Below are 27,624 nucleotides of genomic sequence, written 5' to 3'. Positions count from 1 at the left end.
ACATAATGTATAGATTGGCAGGTAAGGGTGCTCTCGAGCGGCTAGATGTTCTTTACCATTCGGCCAACAGATTTGCCACCAATGCTCCTTATAGGACACATCACTGCACTCTATACTCCTCTGTAAAATGGTCATCTCTGTATACCCGTCCCAAGACCCACTGGTTGATGCTTATTTATAAAACCCTCTTAGGCCTCACTCCCCCTTATCTGAGATACCTACTGCAGCCCTCATCCTCCACATACAACACCCGTTCTGCCAGGCACATTCTGTTAAATGTCCCCAAAGCACGCACATCCCTGGGTCGCTCCTCTTTTCAGTTCGCAGCAGCTAGCGACTGGAACGAGCTGCAACAAACACTCAAACTGGACAGTTTTATCTTAATCTCTTCATTCAAAGACTCAATCATGGACACTCTTACCGACAGTTGTGGCTGCTTTGTATGATGTATTGTTGTCTCTACCTTCTTAACCTTTGTGCTGTTGTCTGTGCCCAATAATGTTTGTACCATGTTTGGTGCTGCTACCATGTTGTGTTGTTACCATGTTGTTGTTATGTTGTGTTGCTACCATGCTGTGTTGTCATGTGTTGCTGCCTTGCTATGTTGTTGTCTTAGGTCTCTCTTTATGTGGTGTTGTGTTGTCTCTCTTGTTGTGATGTGTGTTTTCTCCTCTATTTCTATTGTATCCCAGGCCCCGTTCCCACAGGAGGGCTTTTGCCTTTTGATAGGCCGTCATTGTAAATAAGAATTTGTTAAATGACATGCCTAGTTAAATAAAGGTTAAATGGAAAATAAAAAACAAATAAAAAACAATTTAATGTATGTTGGGGACAGATGAAAGTGGTAGCAAGTCTTGAACCTTTACCCGGGTGAGTGTTTTGACAAGTCCGTTTTGGCATGTTTTCTTTCCCCTATAATCACAGCCAGATTGTAAACCTTTGTTTAGGCCTCTGAAAGTGCAAGTGATATGAAACACCAAATATGCTCTAATCTACACATATTTAGCAGCCAACCTCCTTGCACCAAAGCCATGTAATTACAGTTATGACATTATGATCACAGTGGCATTTACTTACTTACAGTAAATTAGGCTGATTTTACAGTGTTGTACTGTATCACTGCTCATATACTACAGCAACTTACAGGAAGATGGCAGCAAGTCACTGTGAATATCACATTAACATACTTGGCAAAACTACATAAAAAAAGTATTTTGTTACGAAAATAAAACACCTTGAAGTCCAACGTATTATTAACTACAACAACATTCTCAATAACGGTTACAGAAACGTTTTACTTGCTATGACGGTGACTTTTTGTTTATCAACCTTAGTTTAATGCACTGGACAAGAGCATCTGCTTAAATGACCAAAATGTAAATGTAAAAATGAACACTTGCAAAGCACACTGCTGGGTATTATTCTAATCAGCTCTGCCCTCAAACTATTTGCATTTTGACCAAATTTGGCCTTGTTTGGGGGGCGGCACCCATTAAAATAGTACCCAGTAGTGTGGTTTGCAAGTGTTAATTTAAACTTTTACATTTTGGCCATTTAGCAGATGCTCTTGTTCAGAGTGACTTACAGTCAGTGCATTAAACTAAGGTAGATAAACAAGAACATATAACAGTCATAGCAAGTACATTTTTTACTGTTACCGAGAATGATGTTGTAGTTAAGCGGGCTACTTGCAAGTTTGTTTTGTATTAGAAAATACAAAATATATGTATTCTTATTAAGCTGTTACAAAATACATGAATTGTACTTCAGGCCAGTGAAATACAAAATGGACATTGAACGTATTGAAATACCGATATCAAATACATGTAACAGAAATATTACCCATAGTTGGCATTCGCTGCCTGCACTGTAAATCTGTAACAGTATACTAACCACTGTACTTCCAGTAATGCACTGTACATTTTTGAAATACAGCAGTTTCTGTAGTCAGGTGTTACAGTTATATGCTGTATATTTGTGTTTCAGTAAAGGTCCTGTAAATCTACAGTACTTTACTGGCTTCTGTGCTGCCAGTATTCTACTGTAAATTTACAGTAACCTACTGGCTGCTGTGCTGCCAGAGATTTACTGTAAAAACCACATGAAATGTTTTACTGTGTACATATTTTTATTAAAATGTTATTTTGATAAGTACCACCACCTTCCACCAGAAGATATAGTCTGGACAAAAATGTGGTTGTTAGTTATTTTGGTCATGTTGCTACAGACCCAGTCAATCATTTTTTGCAGAGTTGCTCTAGAAGGGTTGGTTATTTAGCAACAAAACCGATGTATGCGCAACAATGGGGCAAAACAGACGGGGTTGGCTTAGACTTTTGACAACATGTAAACTATATTTAGTCTCCAAATGTTTATTGAAAACATAAATACATTTGCAAAATGAGCGCCTGTCTCTCAAATACATTTTTATAGTTGTTGGTTAGCTACCACATGTTTGCCTTATTAGCATAGACATGACATCAGTCAAAACACATCAAAACAAGAGGATCAAATTGGACCCATCAGCTAGGCAAATGTTTGAGGATAGCCAAGATAAACTCTATCAAAAGAAGGGGACGGAACATTATTGGCCACCGTGCCATTGTGAATGTCCCTGGACAGCGTGGAGGGAATATCACCATTTGCGCAGCCGTTAGCCAGCAAGGCATTCTCCATCACCATGCTAAGCTTGATCCCTATAACACCGCCCTTCTCATCAAATTCCTGGACACACTACATGGCATCCTCATTCCAGCCGAGCAGAGGGGTGAACCAGAGCAGCCCAGGTATGTTGTCATCTGGGACAACGTGAGTTTCCACCAGGCTGCTCTGGTCCGCAACTGGTTCATCGACCACCCACAATGTATTGTTCTATACCTCCCACCATATTCCCCATTCCTAAACCAAAATGAAGATGTATGACCGGCTTCCCCCCGCTCGCATGCCTCTTCTCCAGGCAATGGAGGATGCATGTGGTGTAGCTGATGTGGGGGCTTTCTGCGGCTGGATCGTCACTCCAGAAGATTCTTTCCCCGCTGTTTAGCCAGGGAGAACATCGCTTGTGATGTAGATGAGGTGCTGTGGCCAGACCAAAATAAGAGGCAGGATGCAGCCCAATGTCTTTTTTCTTACATTTTGCATGTGTTTTTGTCTTTTCGTGTTTAGAGTTTTGCTGATACTCTCTGTTTATTATCTATGCATAGTCACTTTACCTATACCTACATGTACACTACCGTTAAAAAGGTTGGGTTCACCTAGAAATGTTCTTGTCTTTGAATGACTACATTTTTTGTCAATTAAAATAACATCAAATTGATCAGAAATACAGTGTAGACATTGTTAATGTTGTAAATGACAAACAGACATTGCAAGATGGCGCCGACAGAGATGGTTGCCTCGCAGTTATTTGTTTTTTTATGTACTTACATTGCTAGCCCAGAAAATCATCAAGTGTTATTACATACAGCCGGGAAGAACTATTGGATATAAAAGCGATGTCAACTTACCATCATTACGACCAGGAATACGTCTTTCCCGAAGCGGATCCTTTGTTTCGAACCTCCACCCTGGACATGCGATCTTATCCCAGAGGCCGACCCTAAAAACAACGCGGTCGCCGCAGGAGAGGCAGACGGAGCGGCCTACTGGTCAGACTCAGAAGGTAAGCACACCATCCACTGCTTCCTAGCATATTTCTCACCAATGTCCAATCTCTAGATAACAAGGTGGATGAAATTAGGGCACGAGTTGCCTTCCAGAGAGACATCAGAGATTGTAACATTCTCTGTTTCACGGAAACATGGCTCACTCGGGATACGTTGTCAGAGTCGGTACAGCCACCCGGTTTCTTCACGCATCGCTCCGACAGAAACATACATCTCTCTGGTAAGAAGAAGGGCGGGGCTGGATGTCTTATGATTAACGACTCATGGTGTAATCACAACAACATACAGGAATTCAAGGATATAAAAGCGATGTCAACTTACCATCATTACGACCAGGAATACGTCTTTCCCGAAGCGGATCCTTTGTTTCGAACCTCCACCCTGGACATGCGATCTTATCCCAGAGGCCGACCCTAAAAACAACGCGGTCGCCGCAGGAGAGGCAGACGGAGCGGCCTACTGGTCAGACTCAGAAGGTAAGCACACCATCCACTGCTTCCTAGCATATTTCTCACCAATGTCCAATCTCTAGATAACAAGGTGGATGAAATTAGGGCACGAGTTGCCTTCCAGAGAGACATCAGAGATTGTAACATTCTCTGTTTCACGGAAACATGGCTCACTCGGGATACGTTGTCAGAGTCGGTACAGCCACCCGGTTTCTTCACGCATCGCTCCGACAGAAACATACATCTCTCTGGTAAGAAGAAGGGCGGGGCTGGATGTCTTATGATTAACGACTCATGGTGTAATCACAACAACATACAGGAATTCAAGTCCTTTTGTTCACCTGACCTAGAATTCCTTGCAATCAAATGCCGATGTCACGTTCTGACCATAGTTCTTGTGTGTTTTGCTTGTTTTAGTGTTGGTCAGGACGTGAGCTGGGTGGGCATTCTATGTTGTGTGTCTAGTTTGTCTGTTTCTATGTTTGCCCTAATATGGTTCTCAATCAGAGGCAGGTGTTTTGTGTTGTCTCTGATTGGGAATCATATATAGGTGGCTTGTTTTGTGTTGGGGTTGGTGGGTGGTTGTTTCCTGTCTTTGTGTTTTCTCTGCACCAGATAGGGCTGTATCGGTTTGCCACATTTGTTATTTTGTATCGTGTTAAGTGTTCACTGTTTATCGTTTTATTAAACATGTTGAGCACTGGCTACGCTGCGTGTTGGTCCGATCCCTGTTACACTGCCGTTACAGCCGACCACATTATCTTCCAAGAGAATTCTCTTCGATTATAGTCACAGCCGTGTATATCCCCCCCAAGCAGATACCTCGTCGGGCCTGAAAGAACTTCACTCCATGTAAACTGGAAACCATACATCCTGAGGCTGCATTCATTGTAGCTGGGGATTTTTAACAAAGCTACCCTAAGATCAATACTCCCTAAATTATATCAGCATATCGAATCCGTGACACGAGCTGGCAGAATTCTGGATCATTGCTACTCGAACTTCCGCGATGCATACAAAGCCCTCCCGTGCCCTGCCTTCGGCAAATCTAACCATGAATCCATTTTGTTGCTCCCAGCCTATAGACAGAAACTAAAACAGGAAACGCCCGTGCTCAGGTCCATACAACGCTGGTCTGACCAATCGGACTCCACGCTTCAAGATTGCCTGGATCACGTGGCCTGGGATATGCTCCGGAGGGCCTCAGACAACAACATTGATGTATACGCTGACTCTGTGAGCGAGTTTATTAGCAAGTGCATCGGAGATGTTGTACCCGCTGTGACTATTAAAACCTTCCATAACCAGAAACTGTGGATTAATGGCAGCGTTCGTGCAAAACTGAAAGCGCGAACCACCGCTTTTAATCATGGCAAGGAGACCGGAAACATGACCGAATACAAACAATGCAGCTATTCCCTACGCAAAGCAATCAAACAAGCAAAGCGTCAGTATAGAGATAAAGTAGAGTTATAATTCAACGGCTCAAACATGAGACGTATGTGGCAGGGTCTACAGTCAATCACGGATTACAAAAAGAAAACCTGCCCCGTCGCGGACATCGATGTCTTGCTCCCAGACAAATTAAACAATTTCTTTGTTGGCTTTGAGGACAATACAGTGCCACTGACATGGCCCGCTACCAAAGCATGTGGGCTCTCCTTCTCCATTGCCAACGTGAGTATAACATTTAAACGTGTTAAGCCCCGCAAGACTGCCGGCACAGACGGCATCCCTAGCCGCGTTCTCAAAGAAAGTGCAGACCAGCTGGCTGGTGTGTTTACAGACATATTCAACCAATCCCTATCCCAGTCTGTTGTCCCCACATGATTCAAGACGGCCACCATTGTTCCTGTTCCCAAGAAAGCAAAGGTAACTGAACTAAATGACTATCGCCCCATTGCACGCACTTCTGTCATCATGAAGTGCTTTGAGAGACTAGTCAAGGATCATATCACCTCCACCCTACCTGATACCCTAGACCCATTCCAATTTGCTTACCGCCTCCATATGTCCACTAACGATGCAATCGCCATCACACTGCACACTGCCCTATCCCATCTGGACAACAGGAATACCTATGTAAGAATGCTGTTCATTGATTACAGCTCAGCTGTTGGTCGAAATTGTGATAGCTACCTATGCAGGAAAAAAATGGTGGAGAAAAAAAAGTTGTGTCTTTTGCTATCGTGGTTAGCTAATAGATTTACATATTGTGTCTTCCCTGTAAAACATTTTAAAAATCAGAAATGATGGCTGGATTCACAAGATCTGTATCTTTCATCTGGTGTCTTGGACTTGTGATTTAATGATATTTAGATGCTAGTATTTACTTGTGGCGCTATGCTAGGCTATGCTAGTCAGCTTTTCTTACTGATGGGGGTGCTCCCGGATCCGGGATGCAAGTAGAAGTTAACACCATAGTACCCTCCAAACTCGTCATTAAGCTCGAGACACTGGGTCTCGACCCCGCCCTGTGCAACTGGGTCCTGGAATTTCTGACGGGCCGTCCCCAGGAAGTGAAGGTAGGAAACAACATCTCCACCCCGTTGATCCTCAACACTGGGGCCCCACAAGGGTGCGTTCTCAGCTCTCTCCTGTACTCCCTGTTCACCCATGATTGCGTGGCCATGCACGCTTCCAACTCAATCATCAAGTTTGCAGACGAGACGACAGTGGTAGGCCTGATAACCAACAACGAAGAGATTGCCTACAGGGAGGAGGTGAGGGCCCTCAGAGTGTGATGTCAGGAAAATAACCTCTAACTCAACGTCAACAAACAAAGGAGATGATCGTGGACTACAGGAAACAGCAGAGGGAGCAGCCCCCTATCCACATCGACGGGACAGTAGCGGTGAAGGTGGAAAGTTTTAAGTTCCTCGGCGTACATATTACTGACAAACTGAAATGGTCCACCCACACAGACAGCGTGGTGAAGAAGGCGCAACAGCGCCTCTTCAACCTCAGGAGGATGAAGAAATTTGGCTTGTCAAAAACAATCACACATTTTTACAGATGCACAGTCGAGAGCATGCTGTCGGGCTGTATCACCGCCTGGTACGGCAATTGCACCGCCCTCAACCGCAAGGATCTCCAGAGGGTAGTGCGGTCTACCCAACGCATCATCGGGGCAAACTACCTGCCCTCCAGGACACCTACAGCACCCAATGTCATAGGAAGGTCAAAAATATCATCAAGGACAACAACCAGCCGAGCCACTGCCTGTTCACCCCGTTATCATCCAGAAGGCAGGGTCAGTACAGGTGCATCAAAGCTGGGACCGAGAGACTGAAAAACAGCTTCTATCTCAAGGCCATCAGACTGTTAAATCTCTGCACATCTCTGCATGTCTGGCAGACATATCAGTGTGGATGACGGATCACCACCTCAAGCTGAACCTCGGCAAGACGGAGCTGCTCTTCCTCCCGGGGAAGGACTGCCCGTTCCATGATCTCGCCATCACGGTTGACAACTCCATTGTGTCCTCCTCCCAGAGTGCTAAGAACCTTGGCGTGATCCTGGACAACACCCTGTCGTTCTCAACTAACATCAAGGCGGTGACCCGTTCCTGTAGGTTCATGCTCTACAACATTCGCAGAGTACGACCCTGCCTCACACAGGAAGCGGCGCAGGTCCTTATCCAGGCACTTGTCATCTCCCGTCTGGATTACTGCAACTCGCTGTTGGCTGGGCTCCCTGCCTGTGCCATTAAACCCCTACAACTCATCCAGAACGCCGCAGCCCGTCTGGTGTTCAACCTTCCCAAGTTCTCTCACGTCACCCCGCTCCTCCGCTCTCTCCACTGGCTTCCAGTTGAAGCTCGCATCCGCTACAAGACCATGGTGCTTGCCTACGGAGCTGTGAGGGGAACGGCACCTCCGTACCTTCAGGCTCTGATCAGGCCCTACACCCAAACAAGGGCACTGCGTTCATCCACCTCTGGCCTGCTCGCCTCCCTACCTCTGAGGAAGTACAGTTCCCGCTCAGCCCAGTCAAAACTGTTCGCTGCTCTGGCACCCCAATGGTGGAACAAACTCCCTCACGACGCCAGGTCAGCGGAGTCAATCACCACCTTCCGGAGACACCTGAAACCCCATCTCTTTAAGGAATACCTAGGATAGGATAAAGTAATCTTTCTAACCCCCCCCCCCCCTTTAAAAGAGTTAGATGCACTATTGTAAAGTGGTTGTTCCACTGGATATCATAAGGTGAATGCACCAATTTGTAAGTCGCTCTGGATAAGAGCGTCTGCTAAATGACTTAAATGTTAAACAGCCATCGCTAACATATAGGCTGCTGCCAACATACAGACTCAAATCTATGCCCGCTTAAATAAATGGACTTAACCTTTTCTCAATATAGGGGGTTCTGTTTCAACATTAGCATTTATCGTCTCCAAATTAAACTGCCTCATACTCAATTCTTGCTCGTACAATATGCATATTATAGTTATTATTGGATAGAAAACACTCTCTAGTTTCTATAGCCGTTTGAATTATGTCTCTGAGTGAAACAGAACCCATTCTACAGCACTTTTCCTGATATGGAGTGAGATTTCAGACATTTTGGCCTCTGGTCCCAGGTCAGTTTTAAAGTCCCTGTAAATCCTATGAGGATACAAACACTGCCCATGCCTTCCTCTAGATGTCAGTAAGAGGTGACAATTTGAATGGAGTCGATTGCGCGATCACGGGCCACTATAAATCAGAAAAGACCCGGATGCTAACCAGTTCTTTTCCCGCTGCGCCTCACGCAAGATGGACGTCGGACTCTCTCTCTTTCCAAGCGTTGGTTTAGCCACTTATATATCGCCGGTCATGTTTTTACTTGTTATAGGTGTTAAAAACATCATAAGGTAGTTAATTTAAACCGTTTTATAGCAATTTATATCCGTTTAGTGCGATTTTGAGGACATTTATTTGTGCAACGCTCTTCCATGAGCTGGGCACGCTTTCCTGTACATACCGAACGTTAGTTGGCCATTTCGACGTGGACAAGAGGACATCTTTCGACCAAAAGACGATTAGACCGGAGAAAGGATACATTGGCCAAGATTCTGATGGAAGAACAGCTCACAGGTAGGACACTATTTATGATGATAAATCGCTGTTTCTGTTGAAAAATTTTAAACGCATCATATCGCCATGTTTGTTATGATGTAGCTTCGCTTTGGCGCGACCCGGTATTGCACAGTAAGGATAATTTTAGAAATGTAAGTCAGCGATTGCATTAAGAACTAATTTGTCTTTCGATTCCTGTCAACCCTGTATTTTTTAGTCACGTTTATGATTAGCTATCGTATTAGACTAGATCACTCTCAAAGATAGCGCACCGACATTTTCAGGCCAGTTTTGCTACTATTCTACATTGTATAACCACGTTTTTTTGTGGCTAAATATGCACATTTTCGAACAAACTCTATATGTATGTGTGTAATATGATGTTACAGGAGTGTCATCGGAAGAATTCTGAGAAGGTTAGTGAAAAAATTAATATATTTTGGTGATCATAACTGTTATCGCTCCCGTTGCCTTGGATTCAATGCTGGGGTAACGTATGTGCACATGTGGTATGCTAATATAACGATTTATTGTGTTTTCGCTGTAAAACGCTTAGAAAATCTGAAATATTGTCTGAATTCACAAGATCTGTGTCTTTCCATTCGCGTATGCTTTGTCTATTTTTATGAAATGTTTTATGATGAGTAAATTGGTAATACACGTTGCTCTCTGTAGTTTATTCTAGTCGAGTTGTGATGGTGGGTGCAATTGTAAACTATGATTTCTACCTGAAATATGCAGATTTTTCTAACAAAAACTATCCTATACAATAAATATGTTATCAGACTGTCATCTGATGAGGTTTTTTCTTGGTTAGTGGCTATCAATATCTTTAGTTTGGCCGAATTGGTGATAGCTACTGGTGTTGATGGACGAATAAAAGATGGCGGACAAAGAAAAATGGTGTCTTTAGGTGCTAACGTGGTTAGCTAATAGATTTACATATTGTGTCTTCCCTGTAAAACATTTTAAAAATCAGAAATGATTGCTGGATTCACAAGAAGTGGATCTTTCATCTGGTATCTTGGACTTGTGATTGAATGATATTTAGATGCTACTATTTACTTGTGACGCTATGCTAGCTATGCTATTCAGCATTACTGGTGGGGGGTGGGGGGTGCTCCCGGATCCGGGTTTCTGACTCGGTAGAAGTTAAATACATTTTTTTTTAAATAACGCCACTTTAATAATGTTTACGTATCCTACATTACTCATCTCATATGTATATACTGTATTCTACCTTCTACTGCATCTTGCCTATGCCGCACGGCATCGCTAATCCATATATTTACATGTACATATTCTATTCATCCTATTCATTCATTCTATTCTTTACATTTGTTTGTATTAGGTAGTTGTCAGATTTGTCAGATTACTTGTTAGATATTACTGCATAGTCGGAACTAGAAGCACGAGCATTTTGCTACACTCGCATTAACATCTGTTGTAAACCATGTGTATGGGACCAACAGAATGTGATTTGATTTGACACCTCACAAGTCCTCAACTGGCAGCTTCATTAAAAAAGATTGGAGACCTTCACAAGTCTGATTCATCCTTGGGAGCAATTTCCAAACGCCTGAAGGTACCATGTTCATCTGTACAAACAATAGTACGCAAATATAAACACCATGGGACCACGCAGCCGTCTTTCCGCTCAGGAAAGAGACGCGTTCTGTCTCCTAGAGATGAACGTACTTTGGTGCAAAAAGTGCAAATCAATCCCAGAACAACAACAAAGGACCTTGTGAACATGCTGGGGGAAACTGGTACAAAAGTATCTATATCCACAGTAAAACGAGTCCTATATCGACATAACCTGAAAGACTGCTCAGCAAGGAAGAAGCCACTGCTGAAATGTCTTCTGGTCTGATGAAACAAAAATAGAACTGTTTGGCCATAATGACCATCGTTATGTTTGTAAGAAAAAGGGGGAGGTTTGCAAGCCGAAGAACACCATCCCAAACTTGAAGCACGTGGGTGGCGGCATCATGTTGTGGGGGTGCTTTGCTGCAGGAGGGACTGGTGCACTTCACAAAATAGATGTCATCATGAGGAAGAAAATTATGTGGATATATTGAAGCAACATCTCAAGACATCAGTCAGGAAGTTAAAGCTTCCTGACTGAAAGCAAATGGGTCTCCCAAATGGACAATGACCCCTAGCATACTTCCAAAGTTGTGGCAAAATGGCTTAAGGACAACAAAGTCAAGGTATTGGAGTGGGCATCACAAAGCCCTGCCTCAATCTTATATAACTTTTGTGGGCATAACTGAAAAAGTGTGTGCGAGCAAGGAGGCCTACAAACCTGACTCAGTTACACCAGCTTTGTCAGGAGGAATGGGCCAAAATTCACCCAACTTATTGTGGGAGGCTTGTGGACGGCTACCGAAAACGTTTGACCCAAATAAAACTATTTAAATGCACTGCTATCAAATACTAATTGAGTGTATGTAAACTTCTGACCCACTGGGAGTGTGATGAAAGAAATAAAAGCTGACATAAATCATTCTCTCTCCTATTATTCTGACATTTCACCACTTTATTTTAAGAATGTGATCCCAACTGACCTAAGATAGGGAATTTTTACTCGGATTAAATGTCAGGAATTGTGAAAAACTGAGTTTAAATGTGTTTGGCTTAGGTGTATGTAAACTTCCAACTGTAAATGGACACAAGACAGCCCTAGGGGGAAGATCAAAGGCTGAGGCCATCTGCCCCAATAGCCATAAGATGAGCTGGTAGAGCAATTTGCCCATCTAACAGGGCAGAAAAAGGCCCTGTTGTTAGACTATCACAATTAAATTCTATCACCGAACATTTTGAATTTGAAGCTAAAGCACCCTATCATGGGATTTCAGGAGTGCAACAAACAGCATGCGGCACTATTCTGTTGCCGATTGACTTTGGTTGTGTAACAATGTCAGCAAAATGAAGAGTAGCTCCGGTCAAGGAAGCCATATTGGGTTTAGACATTGTGGCTATGTTCCCTGGAGCATGGGTGTTTACACAAGGGAAGATGGAGTACCCACCACAAGTACGACAGGTAGAATTTGCAAAACTTGACTCAAAATGGGATACATATGACTATTGATAGATTGGATTGCAGGTTTTTGAAAGACTGTGAACCAGAGCCTCCTCCCCCACAGAAACAATACCCCATCAGGAGAGATGCTGAGATAGCTATAGGAGAGGATGTGGCAGTATTTGTGGAGAGAGGAATTTTGGTGAAACAGGCAAGCTGCTGTAACAGTCCTACGTTTCCTGTAGCGAAGGGTGAAGGATATAGGGTAACAGTTGACCTTAGTGGTGTGAACAATAGAGCTAAAAATGTAGCACCCATAGTGGCTGACCCTTCCAAGCCATTGTCTTCCATCCCAACATCTGCTAACATTTTCTCAGTAATGGATTTTAAGAACGGTTTTTGGGCTGTGCCAATTCACGAGAACTCGAGAACAATGGCAGCTTCATTAAATAGTACCCGCAAAACACCAGTCTCAACGTCAACAGTGAAGAGGCGACTCCGGGATGCTGGCCTTCTAGGCAGAGTTGCAAAGAAAAAGCCATATCTCAGACTGGCAAATAAAAATAAAAAATTAATATGGGCAAAATAACACAGACACTGGACAGAGGAACTCTGCCTAGAAGGCCAGCATCCCGGAGTCGCCTCTTCACTGTTGACGTTGAGACTGGTGTTTTGAGGGTGCTATTTAATGAAGCTGCCAGTTGAGGACTTGTAAGGCATCTGTTTCTCAAACTAGACACTCATCAAATCAATTCAAATGTTATTAGTCACATGCGCCGAATACAACAGGTGTAGAGCTTACAGTGAAATGCTTACTTATGAGCCCCTAACCAACAATGCAGTTTCAAAAATTACAGGTAAGAATAAGAGATAAAAGTAACAAGTAATTGAAGAGCAGCAGTGAAATGACAACAGCGAGACTATATACAGGCGGGTACCGATACAGAGTCAATGTGCGGGGGCACCGGTCATTTAAGGTAGTGTGTACATGTAGGTAGAGTTATTAATGTGACTATGCATAGATGACAACAGAGAGTAGCAGTGGTGTAAAGAGGGGGTGAGGGGGGGGGGCACTGCAAATAGTCTGGGTAGCCATTTGACTAGATGTTCAGGAGTCTTATGGCTTGGGGGTAGAAGCTGTTTAGAAGACTCTTGGACCTAGACTTGGCGCTCCGGCGCTACCGTTTGCCGTGCGGTAGCAGAGAGAACAGTCTATGACTACGGTGGTTGGAGTCTGACATCTTTTAGGGCCTTCCTCTGACACCGCCTGGTATAGAGGTGCTGGATGGCAGGAAGCTTGGCCCCAGTGATGTACTGGGCCGAAACGCACTACCCTCTGTAGTGCCTTGTGGTCGGAGGCCGAGCAATTGCAATACCAGGCAGTGATGCAACCAGTCAGGATGCTCTCGATGGTCCAGCTGTAGAACTTTTTGAGGATCTGAGGACCCATGCCAAACCTCTTCAGTCTCCTGAGGGGGAATAGGTTTTGTCGTGCCCTCTTCATGACTGTCTTGGTGTGTTCGGACCATGTTAGTTTGTTGCTGATGTGGATGCCAAGGAACTTGAAGCTCTCAACCTGCTCCCCTGCAGCCCTGTCGATGAGAATGGGGGTGCGCTCGGGCCTCTTTTTCCTGTTGTCCACAATCATCTCCTTTGTCTTGATCACGTTGAGGGAGAGGTTATTGTCCTGGCACTGCACATCCAGGTCTCTGACCTCCTCCCTATAGGCTGTCTCGTCATTGTCGGTGATCAGGCCTACCGCTGTTGTGTCATCGGCAAATTTAATGATGGTGTTGGAGTTGTGCCTGGCCGTGCAGTCATGAGTGAACAGGGAGTACAGGAGGGGACTAAGCACACACCCCTGATGGGCCCCTGTGTTGAGGATCAGCGTGGCGGATGTGTTGTTACCTACCCTTCCCACCTGGGAGCGGCCCGTCAGGAAGTCTAGGATCCAGTTGCAGAGGGAGGTGTTTAGTCCCAGGGTCCTTAGCTTATTGATGAGTGTTGAGGGCACTATGGTGTCGAACGCTGAGCTGTAGTCAATGAATAGCATTCTGACATAGGTGTTCCTTTTGTCCAGGTGGGAAAGGGCAGTGTGGAGTGCAATGGATATTGCATCATCTGTGGATCTGTTGGGGCGGTATGCAAATTGGAGTGGGTCTAGGGTTTCTGGGATGATGGTGTTGATGTGAGCCATGGCCAACCTTTCAAGGCACTTTAAGGCATTTGCCAGCTACGTGTGGCGCCATGTTTGTTGACATTATTCAATGCAATCTGGGTGTCATGTAAACATCTGTCAGACCAAATATGTTATAATGAGGTGAAGGTATGGTTCACTCATCTTTCAAGTAAACTTCCGGAAGTGAATGATCGTAGACGACACACCCCTTCAACATGCAGACTGCTAACAGACAAAAGTCATCTTGTCTCCCCTTCTTGTCTTTGGTTGACGCAAAAAAACAAATATGGTGGCGCACAAACTACCCGTCATCGGATTACTTTAGATTTTTAGAAAGTATTTTACACAATTATTTCGAGCAATGTGAGCTCACCCGTGATGTGATGAATTGTAAATAGTTATTGCTATTAGCAAATTCATATTGTGGTTTCTGTCAGCCGAGAATTATCTAAATATGAAGACTTGTGTTACTTCAATTTTTCCTCAGTTAGCGCAAGGACTAATGTAGCCTACATTTTCCGGTTTGGATGATTGTGTTATGCTGTTGCTACTTCTGTGAATGTCTGAACATTGCATCCAAAAATTAACGTGTCACATTCAGGACATACATTTGTAGGACTGTGTTTGTGCAAAATGTTTCTGTGAAAAACAGTTTGGCTAGCTCAAATGCTGACTGTTGCGTCAATCGAAACTGGACGTTCTAATCACATTGGTTTGAGCGTACGCTGCAGGGACCACTGTAGAATGATCACACCCATTTGTTGGTATGTGTGAAAAGGTTAACGTTCTCTGAATGGTCTGAGAAAATGTCTTTAATTAGAACCATGAGGAAACTTTTAGGAAATTTACACTCAAGTACTGAAATTCCCAGCTAAGAAATATTCCCATCTCAGAACGTTGCGTGCTAGCTGGGTATCCTGCACCATTTCCAGAAGATGGTGGGAAGGTTGTGTGCAAAATAACCATAGGGCAACCATGCTGTCACCATGCTCTAAGAAACATGTGGTTCTCAGAACATTATGTGCTAGCTGGGCATCAACAACAATGCATACTGTACACGTCCAAGCAGCAGAAGGAGTCTGCAAACTCATTCACGAAACTTATCCTACCAACTAGCATGCAAGATGCTAATTCCTGTGTCTCCCAGCAGATGCTTACTTAAGGAATGGGTTTTAAAGAGCATGGCGTTTAGCTTTCAGCTGCATAAAGCCAAGCTGACTAATCCAGCCCCCTAACTCCCTCTCTGGCCCCAATTGTGTGTTCGTGTGTGTGCGTTTATGTGAGAGAGTGTGCTTGCTTTTTTGCTTTGAATACTGCCGCTCTTGTATAATTCATCAAGATACTTCCTCTCTTCCCCTCTCCCTCTCTTTCCCTTTATTTCCCTCTCTTCCCCATATTTACTTCTCTCTCTCTCTCTCTCGCTCTCTCTTCCCCCTCTCCCTTTCTCTTTCCTTCTCTTGCTGTGGGCCAAGGTTTCTATGAATAGCTGATTACATTGTTAACGGGGAAATTAGGAGGCTGTTGGGAAAAGTGAGAGAGAGAGTGAGAGAGTTGCTAAGGGGGAACATTGCAATGTCCTGTCAACTGCCACACCTGAAATTTACAATTTTGCCCAATGGAAGAAGAAAGTGAGTGGTCAAACCAACGTTTCACGTGCATGTTCAGAGTGTTTGTACCGATGGAGTACTTTAGACCACTAGGCTACGTTGTATCATTGATGGAAGACAACTTCAGGCCATTACCAGTGAACAAACAACCACCACACAACGTTGCCTCAATGCCTTACACCGATGCTTAGAAAGACCACCTCAGGGCCGAGACATTAAAGCCGTATTTATGATTCACGTTCACAACGCAAAAACGCATCCAGGTAAGTTGACTGAGAACACATTCTCATTTACAGCAACGACCTGGGGAATAGTTAAATGGGTGAGGAATGAGCCAATTGGAAGATGCAGATGATTACAGTAGGTGGCCAGGTTGGGAAGTTAACCAGGACACCAGGGTTAACACCCCTACTCTTACGATAAGTGCCATGGGATCTTTAGTGACCACAGATAGGACCCGTTTAACATCCCAATCCCAAAGACCGCACCCTACACAGGGCAATGTTTTTTACAGAAGAGGAAAGAGTGCCTCCTACTGGCCCTCAAAACCCACTTCCAGCAGTATCTGGTCTCCCATCCAGGATCAACCCTGCTTATTAACTTCAAAGGCAAGTCATTAGTGGAATGCAGGGTGGTATGCTGCTGGCTAATAATTAATTGTGGGGCTGAACACATCTGCATATTTTTGCTACACAACTATGCAGGATTGCCATTTTGCATAGCTACATAGGTATAGATTTTGCAACACATGCAATGTCATGACGTATTACCTTCAAGACAGGAAATACATTAACGTATAATCAATTTAAGATTACATTTACATATAGGCCTAAACACTCTCAGATGTTGTTCCCATATTCCAACAACCAATAGTTAGGGGGGGGTCATTTTTCATCACAGGCTTTAAGAGAAAGAGAGAAAGAAGAATAAAGGAAGGAGATGGGGAATATGAAGGGAGGATAGAGAGGAAGAGTAGAGAAAAGGAAAGGAGAATATTCAAAACCCTGTGCACATCCCTAGTGAGTGAGTGAGTGTCTGTGTGAGTGACTCACATTGCGAACGTTGACCCAGTAGCCAATGATCCGGTCTGTAGCCGCGGGCTCTCTCTGGGTCCACTGAAGGTTGTAGGAGAAGTTGTTGCCCTTCAGATTGCGGATGGGGTTGGGCGTGTCAAAGTAGAACTCAGCGTTGTATGGACGAGCTACAGTGTTGGGGGAGGGAGAGGTGAGGGAGGGAGAGAGGGAGAAGGACAGGGGGAAGGAGAGAGGGGGGAGAGTCAGTTGGTTGGTTGGTTTGATACTTTTATCTATTGCGTATCAGAGGGTCAGATTAAGTCCATTAGTAAAAGTTGTCAAACTTTTCATGTACTTAATTTTCAGTCCTATATTTTCCCCAAAGCGAAACTCTCTTTTGTAGGTGTAGCCATAACCATATGGCTGCTCCCACCTATCCAGCCTTTTTTCTAACCTGTCAACACCAAAGAAGTCAAGTCAAGGTGCTAATGTATAAAATGAAACCAGGATCAATTTCCAGTATCCTGGAACAATTCCATTTCAATTTAGCCCATTCAGGAAGTATACGGAAATTCCAATTTACATCCCGAATCGACTGAATTTAAATGGAATTAACCACAACCCCACCAGAAACTCCAGCAGCTTCTGGTACTCACATGAGATGTTGAAGGTGCAGGTAGAAGAGTCCACGCCGTTGCTGACACGGCACTTGTACGTGCCGTTGTTGCTGGGGTCCAGTTTGAATTTCAGCTGCGGGTTCTCTTGTGGGTTTGGGGTCAGGGAGGTCAGGGGCTCGCCGTTTCGCATCCAGCGGATGCTGGCCACGCGTGGCGGGTTGGACTTCTGAATGATGCAGCGCAGGGTTACAAACTGGTAGTTGGGCAAGCGTACGTCCTGGAAAACCGGGTCCAGGACAGGAGCATCTGAGTGTAGGGAGGAAAAAATGGTCTTAATGATTTGGTTATGTATGCGTTATAAACGTGTTATGATCTCCTTATGTAGGTACCCTTCAAATAAAGTGTCCCCCACATAGTCTAGTAGTAGAAGCAGCTCCTCTCCTAGGTTTAAAGGAGAGAAATATCAATATTGGAAGATAGAGAGGGAGGGAGAGATGTTTCATGATAATAAATACATATTGTGGGCTAAAACCCCAGCCTCACAGCAGTGCACTGTAACAGAAAACTGTACATTATACAAAGTAATTGTTGACATGATCAACAGTAAAATACTCTGAAACATTTTACTGCAGCATACTGGTGGTGCATTGTGGGAAAATGTTGTGGGCTGGGGAAAGAATTGCAGTATTTTCATTGGTACTGTAATTCCACCCCACAGAATATAGTTCCTTACAGTAATTTTGAAGCGCCAAAAAACCTTTTGACCACTAGTGGGTGCATGTTATTGTTGTTTCTGGCTTATTAACATATTTTGAGGCATGCCTTGAAATATGCTGTATTTGTTGCACCCGTGAGTGAGAATACTGTACAAATTTAACTCATATGTCATTATGGTGCCCCAACAATTGAAAATGTGCAGAGAACAGAGTGGCAGTAAGTCTTAAACTTTAAATGTGAGCCGTTTCAGGAAACTAGGCATATGACGCGGGTCACTAATTCACAGGAGAGCCGTTTGAACGGAAACTTTTTTGGCAGAAATGCTTTCTCAAACATGAACTTTCATGTGCCTTAATAACAAACTTGTATGCCATCTGTAAATATTAATAAATTGTTAAATTACGAGCCTAGTTGGTTACGCTACAGAAAAAGTCAGCAACCTTCCCACTAGCCATGATTGGCTGAGATAATGAGTGGGCTGGACATGCAGAGAGATGAGTTTGGATTGGTCTGCCATGTAGCTCACTTGTGTCTATTTGAGCTGGTCAGTATGTGTAGGATAATCCTGTCTAAGGCGGCTTTTTTTATGTATCGCTTATTGAAACTTAACAAAAGACTCCAGTATGCAAGTATCCATTTCAATAGAACATCACTCCAACAACTGTTTCAGAGCACTCTAGTCTGAGTGTACCAGAGCGCAGAATAACTGATGACTTTATATATGGGTAAGAGTCTAGCTACAGTTTCAGATATTATATGTTTCTAATGTTGTCAGAAAGTTGTTTTCATAGCAAGTTATAATCTTACTGTTAGCTAGCTAGCTGACATTACGTTTATGGTCCGTGTGTAGTAATGGTCTCAGAATGCCATTTCGTATTGCTAGTTATAGCTATCAAGGCACAAGGAGAGACCCAGATGCAGACACAGGAGGCAGATGGTTGGAGTCTTGCAATGTTTAATAATCCAAAGGGGTAAGCAAGAAAAATGGTCGTGGACAGGCAAAAAGGTCAAAACCAGAACAGATTCCAGGAGGTACAGAGTGGCAGACAGGCTCGTGGTCAAGGCAGGCAGAATGGTCAGGCAGGCGGGTACTGGTCAGGCAGGCGGGTACAGAGTCCAGAAACAGGCAAGGGTCAAAACCGGGAGGGCTAGAAAAAGGAGAATATCAAAAGGAGTATGGGGGGAAAAAACACTGGTTGACTTGACTAAACATACAAGACAAACTGGCACAGAGAGACAGGAAACACAGGGATAAATACCCTGGGGAAAATAAGCGGCACCTGGAGGGGGTGGAGACAAATCACAGGAACAGGTGAAACAGATCAGGGCGTGACAATAGCCTAATGTTAGCTAGCTAACCAGCTAACATTGAACCTATTTGGTTAACTTTAACTAGCTGTGACAATCAGTTTGTATTGCTAGTACTCTATGGATTAGGATTATGGTTCATTGTTTCGCTAAACAAAAGACTCCACTTTGCCAGATGAATCCATGACCCATCAAGGTAGCCAGGTGTGTCTGACAGTGACTATGGCTATTTATTGTATAATATTTGTATCTGGAATTTGTCTTTCAGCATTAGTAGAACACACCTGACACTCCTCCACCAGTCATACAAGGAGAATGGTCTAATACCTCCCATCAAAAAGAGAGCTGGCCCAAGCAAGCACAGGTTAGACATGAAGCATGAGGACTTGCAATGAGTGGTGAAATTCATCAAATCACATGCGCCGAATACAACAAGTGTAGACCTTTACATGCTTACTTACAAGCCCTTATCCAACAGTGCAGTTCAAGAAAAGTTAAGAAAATATTTACCAAATAAACTAAAGTAAAAAATTATAAAAACAATCTGTCACGTTCGTCATAAGGAGTAGACCAAGATGCAGCGTGGTATTTTTCCATCCATTATTATGGAATAGAAAACTTCAACGAACAAAACAACCAAACGAACCGTGAAGCTAAATAATAATGCTCACACATAGACAAGATCCCACAAAGCACAATGGGAAAATGGCTACCTAAATATGATCCCCAATCAGAGACAACGATAAACAGCTGCCTCTGATTGGGAACCATACTAGGCCAACATAGAAATATAATTCACCTAGATAACCCACCCTTATATTACACCCCGACCTAACCAACATAGAGAATAAAAACTCTCTATGATCAGGGCGTGACACAAACACAATAAAATAACAATAACGAGGCTACAGTGGGGAGAACAAGTATTTGAGACACTGCCGATTTTGCAGGTTTTCCTACTTACAAAGCATGTAGTGTCTGTAATTTTTGTCATAGTTACACTTCAACTGTGAGAGACGGAATCTAAAACAAAAATCCAGAAAATCACATTGTATGATTTTTAAGTAATTAATTTGCATTTTATTGCATGACATAAGTATTTATCACCTACCAACCAGTAAGAATTCCGGCTCTCACAGACCTGTTAGTTTTTCTTTAAGAAGCCCTCCTGTTCTCCACTCATTACCTGTATTAACTGCACCTGTTTGAACTCGTTACCTGTAGAAAAGACACCTGTCCACACACTCAATCAAACAGACTCCAACCTCTCCACAATGGCCAAGACCAGAGAGCTGTGTAAGGACATCAGGGATAAAATTGTAGACCTGCACAAGGCTGGGATGGGCTACAGAACAATAGGCAAGCAGCTTGATGAGAAGGCAACAACTGTTGGCGCAATTATTCGGAAATGGAAGAAGTTCAAGATGACGGTCAATCACCCTCGGTCTGGGGCTCCATGCAAGATCTCACCTTGTGGTGCATCAATGATCATGAGGAAAGTGAGGGATCAGCCCAGAACTACACAGCAGGACCTGGTCAATGACCTGAAGAGAGCTGGGACCACAGTCTCAAAGAAAACTATTAGTAACACACTACGCCGTCATGGATTAAAATCCTGCAGCGCACGCAAGGTCCCCCTGCTCAATCCACCGCATGTCCAGGCCCGTCTGAAGTTTGCCAATGATCATCTGGATGATCCAGAGGAGGAATGGGAGAAGGTCATGTGGTCTGATGAGACAAAAATATAGCTTTTTGGTCTAAACTCCACTCGCCGTGTTTGGAGGAAGAAGAAGGATGAGTACAACCCCAAGAACACCATCCCAACCGTGAAGCATGGAGGTGGAAACATCATTCAAAGGGGACAGGACGACTGCACCGTATTGAGGGGAGGATGGATGGGGCCATGTATCGTGAGATCTTGGCCAACAACCTCCTTCCCTCAGTAAGAGCATTGAAGATGGGTCGTGGCTGGGTCTTCCAGCATGACAACGACCCGAAACACACAGCCAGGGCAACTAAGGAGTGGCTCCGTAAGAAGCATCTCAAGGTCCTGGAGTGGCCTAGCCAGTCTCCAGACCTGAACCCAATAGAAAATCTTTGGAGGGAGCTGAAAGTCCGTATTGCCCAGCGACAGTCCCGAAACCTGAAGGATCTGGAGAAGGTCTGTATGGAGGATTGGGTCAAAATCCCTGCTGCAGTGTGTGCAAACCTGGTCAAGAACTACAGGAAATGTATGATCTCTGTAATTGCAAACAAAGGTTTCTGTACCAAATATTAAGTTCTGCTTTTCTGATGTATCAAATACTTATGTCATGCAATAAAATGCAAATGAATTACTTAAAAATCATACAATGTGATTTTCTGGATTTTTGTTTTAGATTCCGTCTCTCACAGTTGAAGTGTACCTATGATAAAAATGACAGACCTCCACATGCTTTGTAAGTAGGAAAACCTGCAAAATCGGCAGTGTATCAAATACTTGTTCTCCCCACTGTATATCACTCCAGTGTTAATTGCTAAATTGTAATTACTTCGCCACTATGGCCTATTTATTGCCTTACCTCCTTACTTCATTTGCACACACTGTATACAAATTTTTCTATTGTGTTATTGACTGTACGTTTGTTTATCCCATGTGTAACTCTGTTGTTTTTGTCGCACTGCTTTGCTTTATCTTGGCCAGGTCGCAGCTGTAAATGAGAACTTGTTCTCAACTGGCCTACCTGGTTAAATAAAGGTGAAATAAATAAATAAAAACATGGAGGGAGGCAAAGGTCATTCCGCTACCCAAGAATAGCAGAGCACCCTTCAAACAGCTGACCAATCAGCCTGTTACAAGTGCTTAGGAAACTTTTGGAAAAAATGGTGTTTGATCAAATTCAAAGTTATTTTATTCACAACAGACTTTCAGCATGCTTATAGGGAAGGGCACTCAACATGCTTGGCGATGACACAAATGACTGATGATTGGCTGAAATAGTACGACGATTGTGGGAGCTGCCTTGTTAGACTTCAGTGCAGCTTTTGATGTCATTGATCATGACCTATTGCTGAAATAACATTGGCGTTATGGATTTTCATGCTCTACCTTATTATGGATTGAGAGTTACCTATCTAATAGTGACACAGAGGGTTTTCATTCATGGAAGCCTCTCTTGTGCAAATTCATTTGAGTGCGGTGTACTGTAGGGCAGCCGGCTAGGGCCATTATTGTTTTTGGGGGTTTTACTAATGACCTTCCACTGACCTTGAATAAAGCCTGTGTGTCTGTGTACTCTGACGACTCAACAGTATACACGTCTGCTGCAACAGTGAAATAAATAACTGACACCCTTAACATAGAGCTCCAGTCAGTTTTAGAATGGTAACTAGCAATAGGCTGGTGCTAAATACAGTATCTCAAAAACAAATCTAAACCTCATTTAGATCTATTATTGAACAATGTAGCGATTGAGCAAGTTGAGGGGACTAAACTGCTGGATGTCACCCTAGATAGTAAGCTGTCATGGTCAAATCATATAGACTCAATGGTTGCTAAAACGGGAAGAGGTCTGTCCATGATAGGGCGTTGCTCTACCTTCTTGGCATCTCAGTCGACCAGACAGGTCTAACAGGCCCTAGTTTTGTCGCACCTGGACTACTGTCCAGCTGTGTGGTCATGTGCGGCAAAGGGGTACATAGGTCAAATGCAGTTAGTCCAGAACAAAGCAGCACGTATCACACTTAGATGTACACGAAGGGCAAGTGTCAGCAACATGCATGTAAGTCTCTCCTGGCTCAAAGATGAGGAGAGATTGATTGCATCACTATTGGGCTTTGTGCGAGGTGTCAAGCCGTTCCGACCCTCATTGGTACAACACAAGACATGCAACCTCAGGTCTCTTCACAGTCCCCAGGTCCAGAACAGTATTACATAGAGCCATGACTACATGGAACTCTGCCACCCCAGATAACTCAAGCTAGCAATACAACCATTTAAAAAAACAGATAAAAATACACCTTACTGCACAAAGGGGACTGTGAAGAGACACAGCCATTTTATATATCTTGTATTGTAATTTGCACTGTACTGTGTATTAGACCTAGATATTGTGTGTATGTACTGATATGTAGGCTATGTGTGACATTTAAAATATATGTAGTTCAGTCCTTGACTAATAATGTTTACTTATTTTATTTTTTATTTAACAGTTAATTGAACAGTTAAGAACAAATTCTTGTTTACAATGACGGCCTAGAGTTAAGATGTTTTATGTATTTGTTTCTTGCACCCACTGTGAAATTTGGTGGAGGATCGGTGATGATCGGTGCTTCAGCAAGGCTGGAATCGGGAAGATTTGTCTTTGTGAAGGACGCATGAATCAAGCTACGTACAAGGTTGTCCTGGAAGAAAACCAGCTTCCTTCTGCTCTGACAATGTTCCCCAACTCTGAGGATTGGTTTTTCCAGCAGGACAATGCTCCATGCCACACAGCCAGGGCAATCAAGGTGTGGATGGAGGACCACCAGATCAAGACCCTGTCATGGCCAGGCCAATCTCCAGACCTGAACCCCGTTGAAAACCTCTGGAATGTGATGAAGAGGAAGATGGATGGTCACAAGCCATCAAACAATGCCGAGCTGCACTGAATTTTTGCGCCAGGAGTGGCATAAAGTCACCCAACATCAATGTGAATGACTGGTGGAGAGCATGCCAAGACGCATGAAAGCTGTGATTGAAAATCAGGGTTATTCCCCCAAATATTGATTTTGGAACTCTTCCTAAGATAACACATTAGTACTGTGTTGTTTAAAAATGAATATGAACTTATTTTCTTTGCATTATTCAAGGTCTGACAACACTGCATTTTTTTTGTTATTTTCACCAGATGTCATTTTCTGCAAATAAATGCTCTGAAAATATTTTTATTTGGAATTTGGGAGAAATGTTGTCTGTAGTTTATAGAATAAAACAAAATTTGTAATTTTACCCAAACAAGATATCTATAAATAGTAAAACCAGAGAAACTGATAGTTTTGCAGGGGTCTTTACATTTTTTCCAGAGCTGTATATTGTATTTTATTTAACTAGGCAAGTCAGTTATTTACAATGACGGCCTACACCGGCCAAACCCAGACGACGCTGGGCCAATTGTGCGCCGCCCTATGGGACTTCCAATCACGGCCGGTTGTGATACAGCCTGGATTCGAACCAGGGTGGAAAGACAGACAGACAGATGGACAGACATGGAGGCAGACAGACACTCTCTCACAAACACAAACACAAATCCACACACAAACACACCCAGACATATCACTTAGTCCCCAGACATTTACAGTATGGTAGACAGGGTAGATTGATCTGCATTGAGTGCAAGGGAGAAAAGGTTATATGTGTGTGTGTGTGTGTGTGTGTGTGTGTGTGTGTGTGTGTGTGTGTGTGTGTGTGTGTGTGTGTGTGTGTGTGTGTGTGTGTGTAGTGAAAAGAGAAAGTGATGGAGGAAGATGGATGACGGAGAGAGTGTAGTGTTAGAGTGAATGAGAGAGAGAATGGAGATGATTGAGTCAGCTAGACGGAGCGAGGGAGGGAGGAAAAGCAAAAGGGACACAGAAGGGAGAGAGGTGACAAGGAAATAGACAAGAGTGAGAGAGCGATAGAGGGAGACAAAGAGTGAGATGCTGCCTAATTGATGATGAGAATAGCAAAGAGGAACAACATCAATGTCACGGTAAGAGGAGCTAGAAAGAGAGGGAGGGCTAGGTAGTATAAAAGAAGGAAGAGGAGAAAACTAGAGAAGGAGGGAGGAAGAGAGAAAGAGGGGGGTTCCCTTAATTATAGAGTAGCATCTTCCCCGGGTATCGATCAAAGATGCTAAATGAAGGGTACAAAAACAAACCCAATAAACAAATAAATACAAAGCAGGAGGGAAGGAGGGAGGGAGGAAAGGAAGGGGGAATCGTTGGTTTCCAAAGCACTGATTGCTCCCTGGCAAAGGGGTTCTGCAACTTCTACCTCACTCTCTCTTCCTCTCCCTGTTTTTCATTCTCTCCCTTCTCCCTCCTCTCCCTGGTTCTCTTTTCTCCTTCCATCTCTCTCTCTCTCCTTACCTCTCTTGATCACTAACTATCTTCTTCTCTCAGTTTCACTTTCTCTTCTTCTGTCTCTCTCTAATCCCTCTCTCTCTCTCGCTCAAATAAATCATTGAAGTGGACTGGTGTCGCCCTTCCGCCCCGCCTGCATTAGCCAGTCTTGTACATCTAGCAGTATCTTTCTTAGGATGTGGACGGACAGTGGATGTGGGTTGCGAGGGTTTGGAATGACAGCTCCATGTCATAGAAGTCTTTACTGAAGCTAGCATGCATTACTGGCTAAGATAGCAAGCTAGTTTTGGCATATCCTTTACCATGAATCCCAAACAAACTTTAAGGCCCTATCCACAAGGCACTTGTGGAGATCTGAGAGGATTGGATAGGTGTCTTTCCTATGCTTCCTGGCTGATGTTTTGGTCACTTTTGAATGCTAGCAGTGCTTTCACTCCAGTGGCAATTTTAGACGGAGTGTACAACCTACATAAGTGGCTCAGGTAGTGCAACTCATCCAAAATGGCATATCAATGCGAGCTGTGGTTAGAAGGTTTGCTATGTCTGTCAGCATAATGTCCAGAGCATGGAGGCACAACCACTAGACAGGCCAATACATTAATTGCACAATAATGGTAACAAACAGTGCCCACAAACTGTTAGGGCCTACATAAAGCTGTCCCAACACCTTCCCACTGCTACACCTGGCTATCAGCGGAGCCTTGTCTGGCAGCAAAACAGTTCATTCAGACTCATTTACTGCCTTTTAAAAACATGGCTGACTTGCTTAAACAAATGTGGTTTCTACTGACAATTGAGATGTACAAACTATGGCATAAGGGGACTACAAGCAGATAAGAGGCAATCCGTAAATTCGATTAAGACATTAATGAGCGAGTTAGGACAGACGCAGTCAATATAACTATTTGTTCAGCACTTTTTAAATTTACAGTGACAGAACATGGGCCGTTCTTACAGTATTCTCCCTGTACACCACATCAGAACCGTAGGATAAATAAAGGGGGCATATAAGCTGACAATGAAAGCTCTTACAATATTCAATGATTACATTTTTCTAAAACAGGCTATAGGCTACATTTGTACCACCAAGTCAGAACAGTAGGCTAAATTATGTGGGGAAAAGGGACACAATTATTAGGGCGAGTCACATGGGCTACTAAAAGCTTACTACACAACATACACTTAGTATTACTTTCTTAGCTACAGTATACTGGTCATATCTCCCTGGCATATTACATCATTTATGCAGTAGCATACAAGACATTTTTGGACTCACCTTGTTGTGCTCACTTCAACAGGACAGTGGCGCAGGGGTCCTTCGTGGTCAAATTTTGTCATCAAACTTTGCCATCAAAGGCTGGCATTCTATGGATTAATGGTGCTTTCAAGACAACTGGGAACTCAGAAGAAAAGTTGAATGATGATGACGTCAGAGATCTCAAGGTCGAAGCTCGAGAAAGAGGCCCGAGTTCCCAACTTCAAAATGTATTTTCCCAGTCGGTGCTAGTTTTTTTGAGGAGTTCCCAGTTGTTTTGAACTCATTCAAGTCTGAGTTTCCAGTTATTTTGAGCACGGCAGAAGTCATGTTTTTGACAGCATGGCAAATGTCCTTTAAAGCTTGGAAAAGAGATCCTTAATCCCAGACTTGGACAACACACCCACTCCACTGAATAGCAGGAATTGATTGCTTTGCAATGCTTGAGGTTAGCCACTGATTTTATCTGAACCACTCATTGGGGAATTTGCGATTTCAAACTTGTTGTGTAATGTTTATGTCCAATGGCCGATGAGCCCCGATACGTATTATATATAATTTCTCTTCATTATTTCTCTTCATATGACAAGGAATGAAAAGGATTTGCCAGTAGATTGTTGACTTGATTCATGATGATGACTGCTATCT

The 27,624-nt window shown here is 43.5% G+C and overlaps 1 protein-coding gene across 1 annotated transcript in view; it reads right to left on the bottom strand.

Annotated features, from left to right (window-relative positions):
• Positions 1-27,624, bottom strand: part of LOC139530526 (MAM domain-containing glycosylphosphatidylinositol anchor protein 1-like) — a 292,852-nt gene that overhangs the window by 48,533 nt on the left and 216,695 nt on the right. Inside the window, exons 11-12 of the mRNA XM_071327017.1 lie at positions 17,655-17,921; positions 17,038-17,186 (exon numbers count right to left, since the gene is read on the bottom strand). Coding sequence (XP_071183118.1) covers positions 17,038-17,186; positions 17,655-17,921 — 416 coding nt within the window. The remainder of the gene's footprint in view (positions 1-17,037; positions 17,187-17,654; positions 17,922-27,624) is intronic.

This window comes from Salvelinus alpinus, chromosome 9 (genome assembly GCF_045679555.1).
Source record: "Salvelinus alpinus chromosome 9, SLU_Salpinus.1, whole genome shotgun sequence".
NCBI classification, from domain to species: domain Eukaryota; kingdom Metazoa; phylum Chordata; class Actinopteri; order Salmoniformes; family Salmonidae; genus Salvelinus; species Salvelinus alpinus.
Note: the sequence above shows the minus strand (reverse complement) of the source record. Positions and strands in the feature narration are given on the sequence as shown.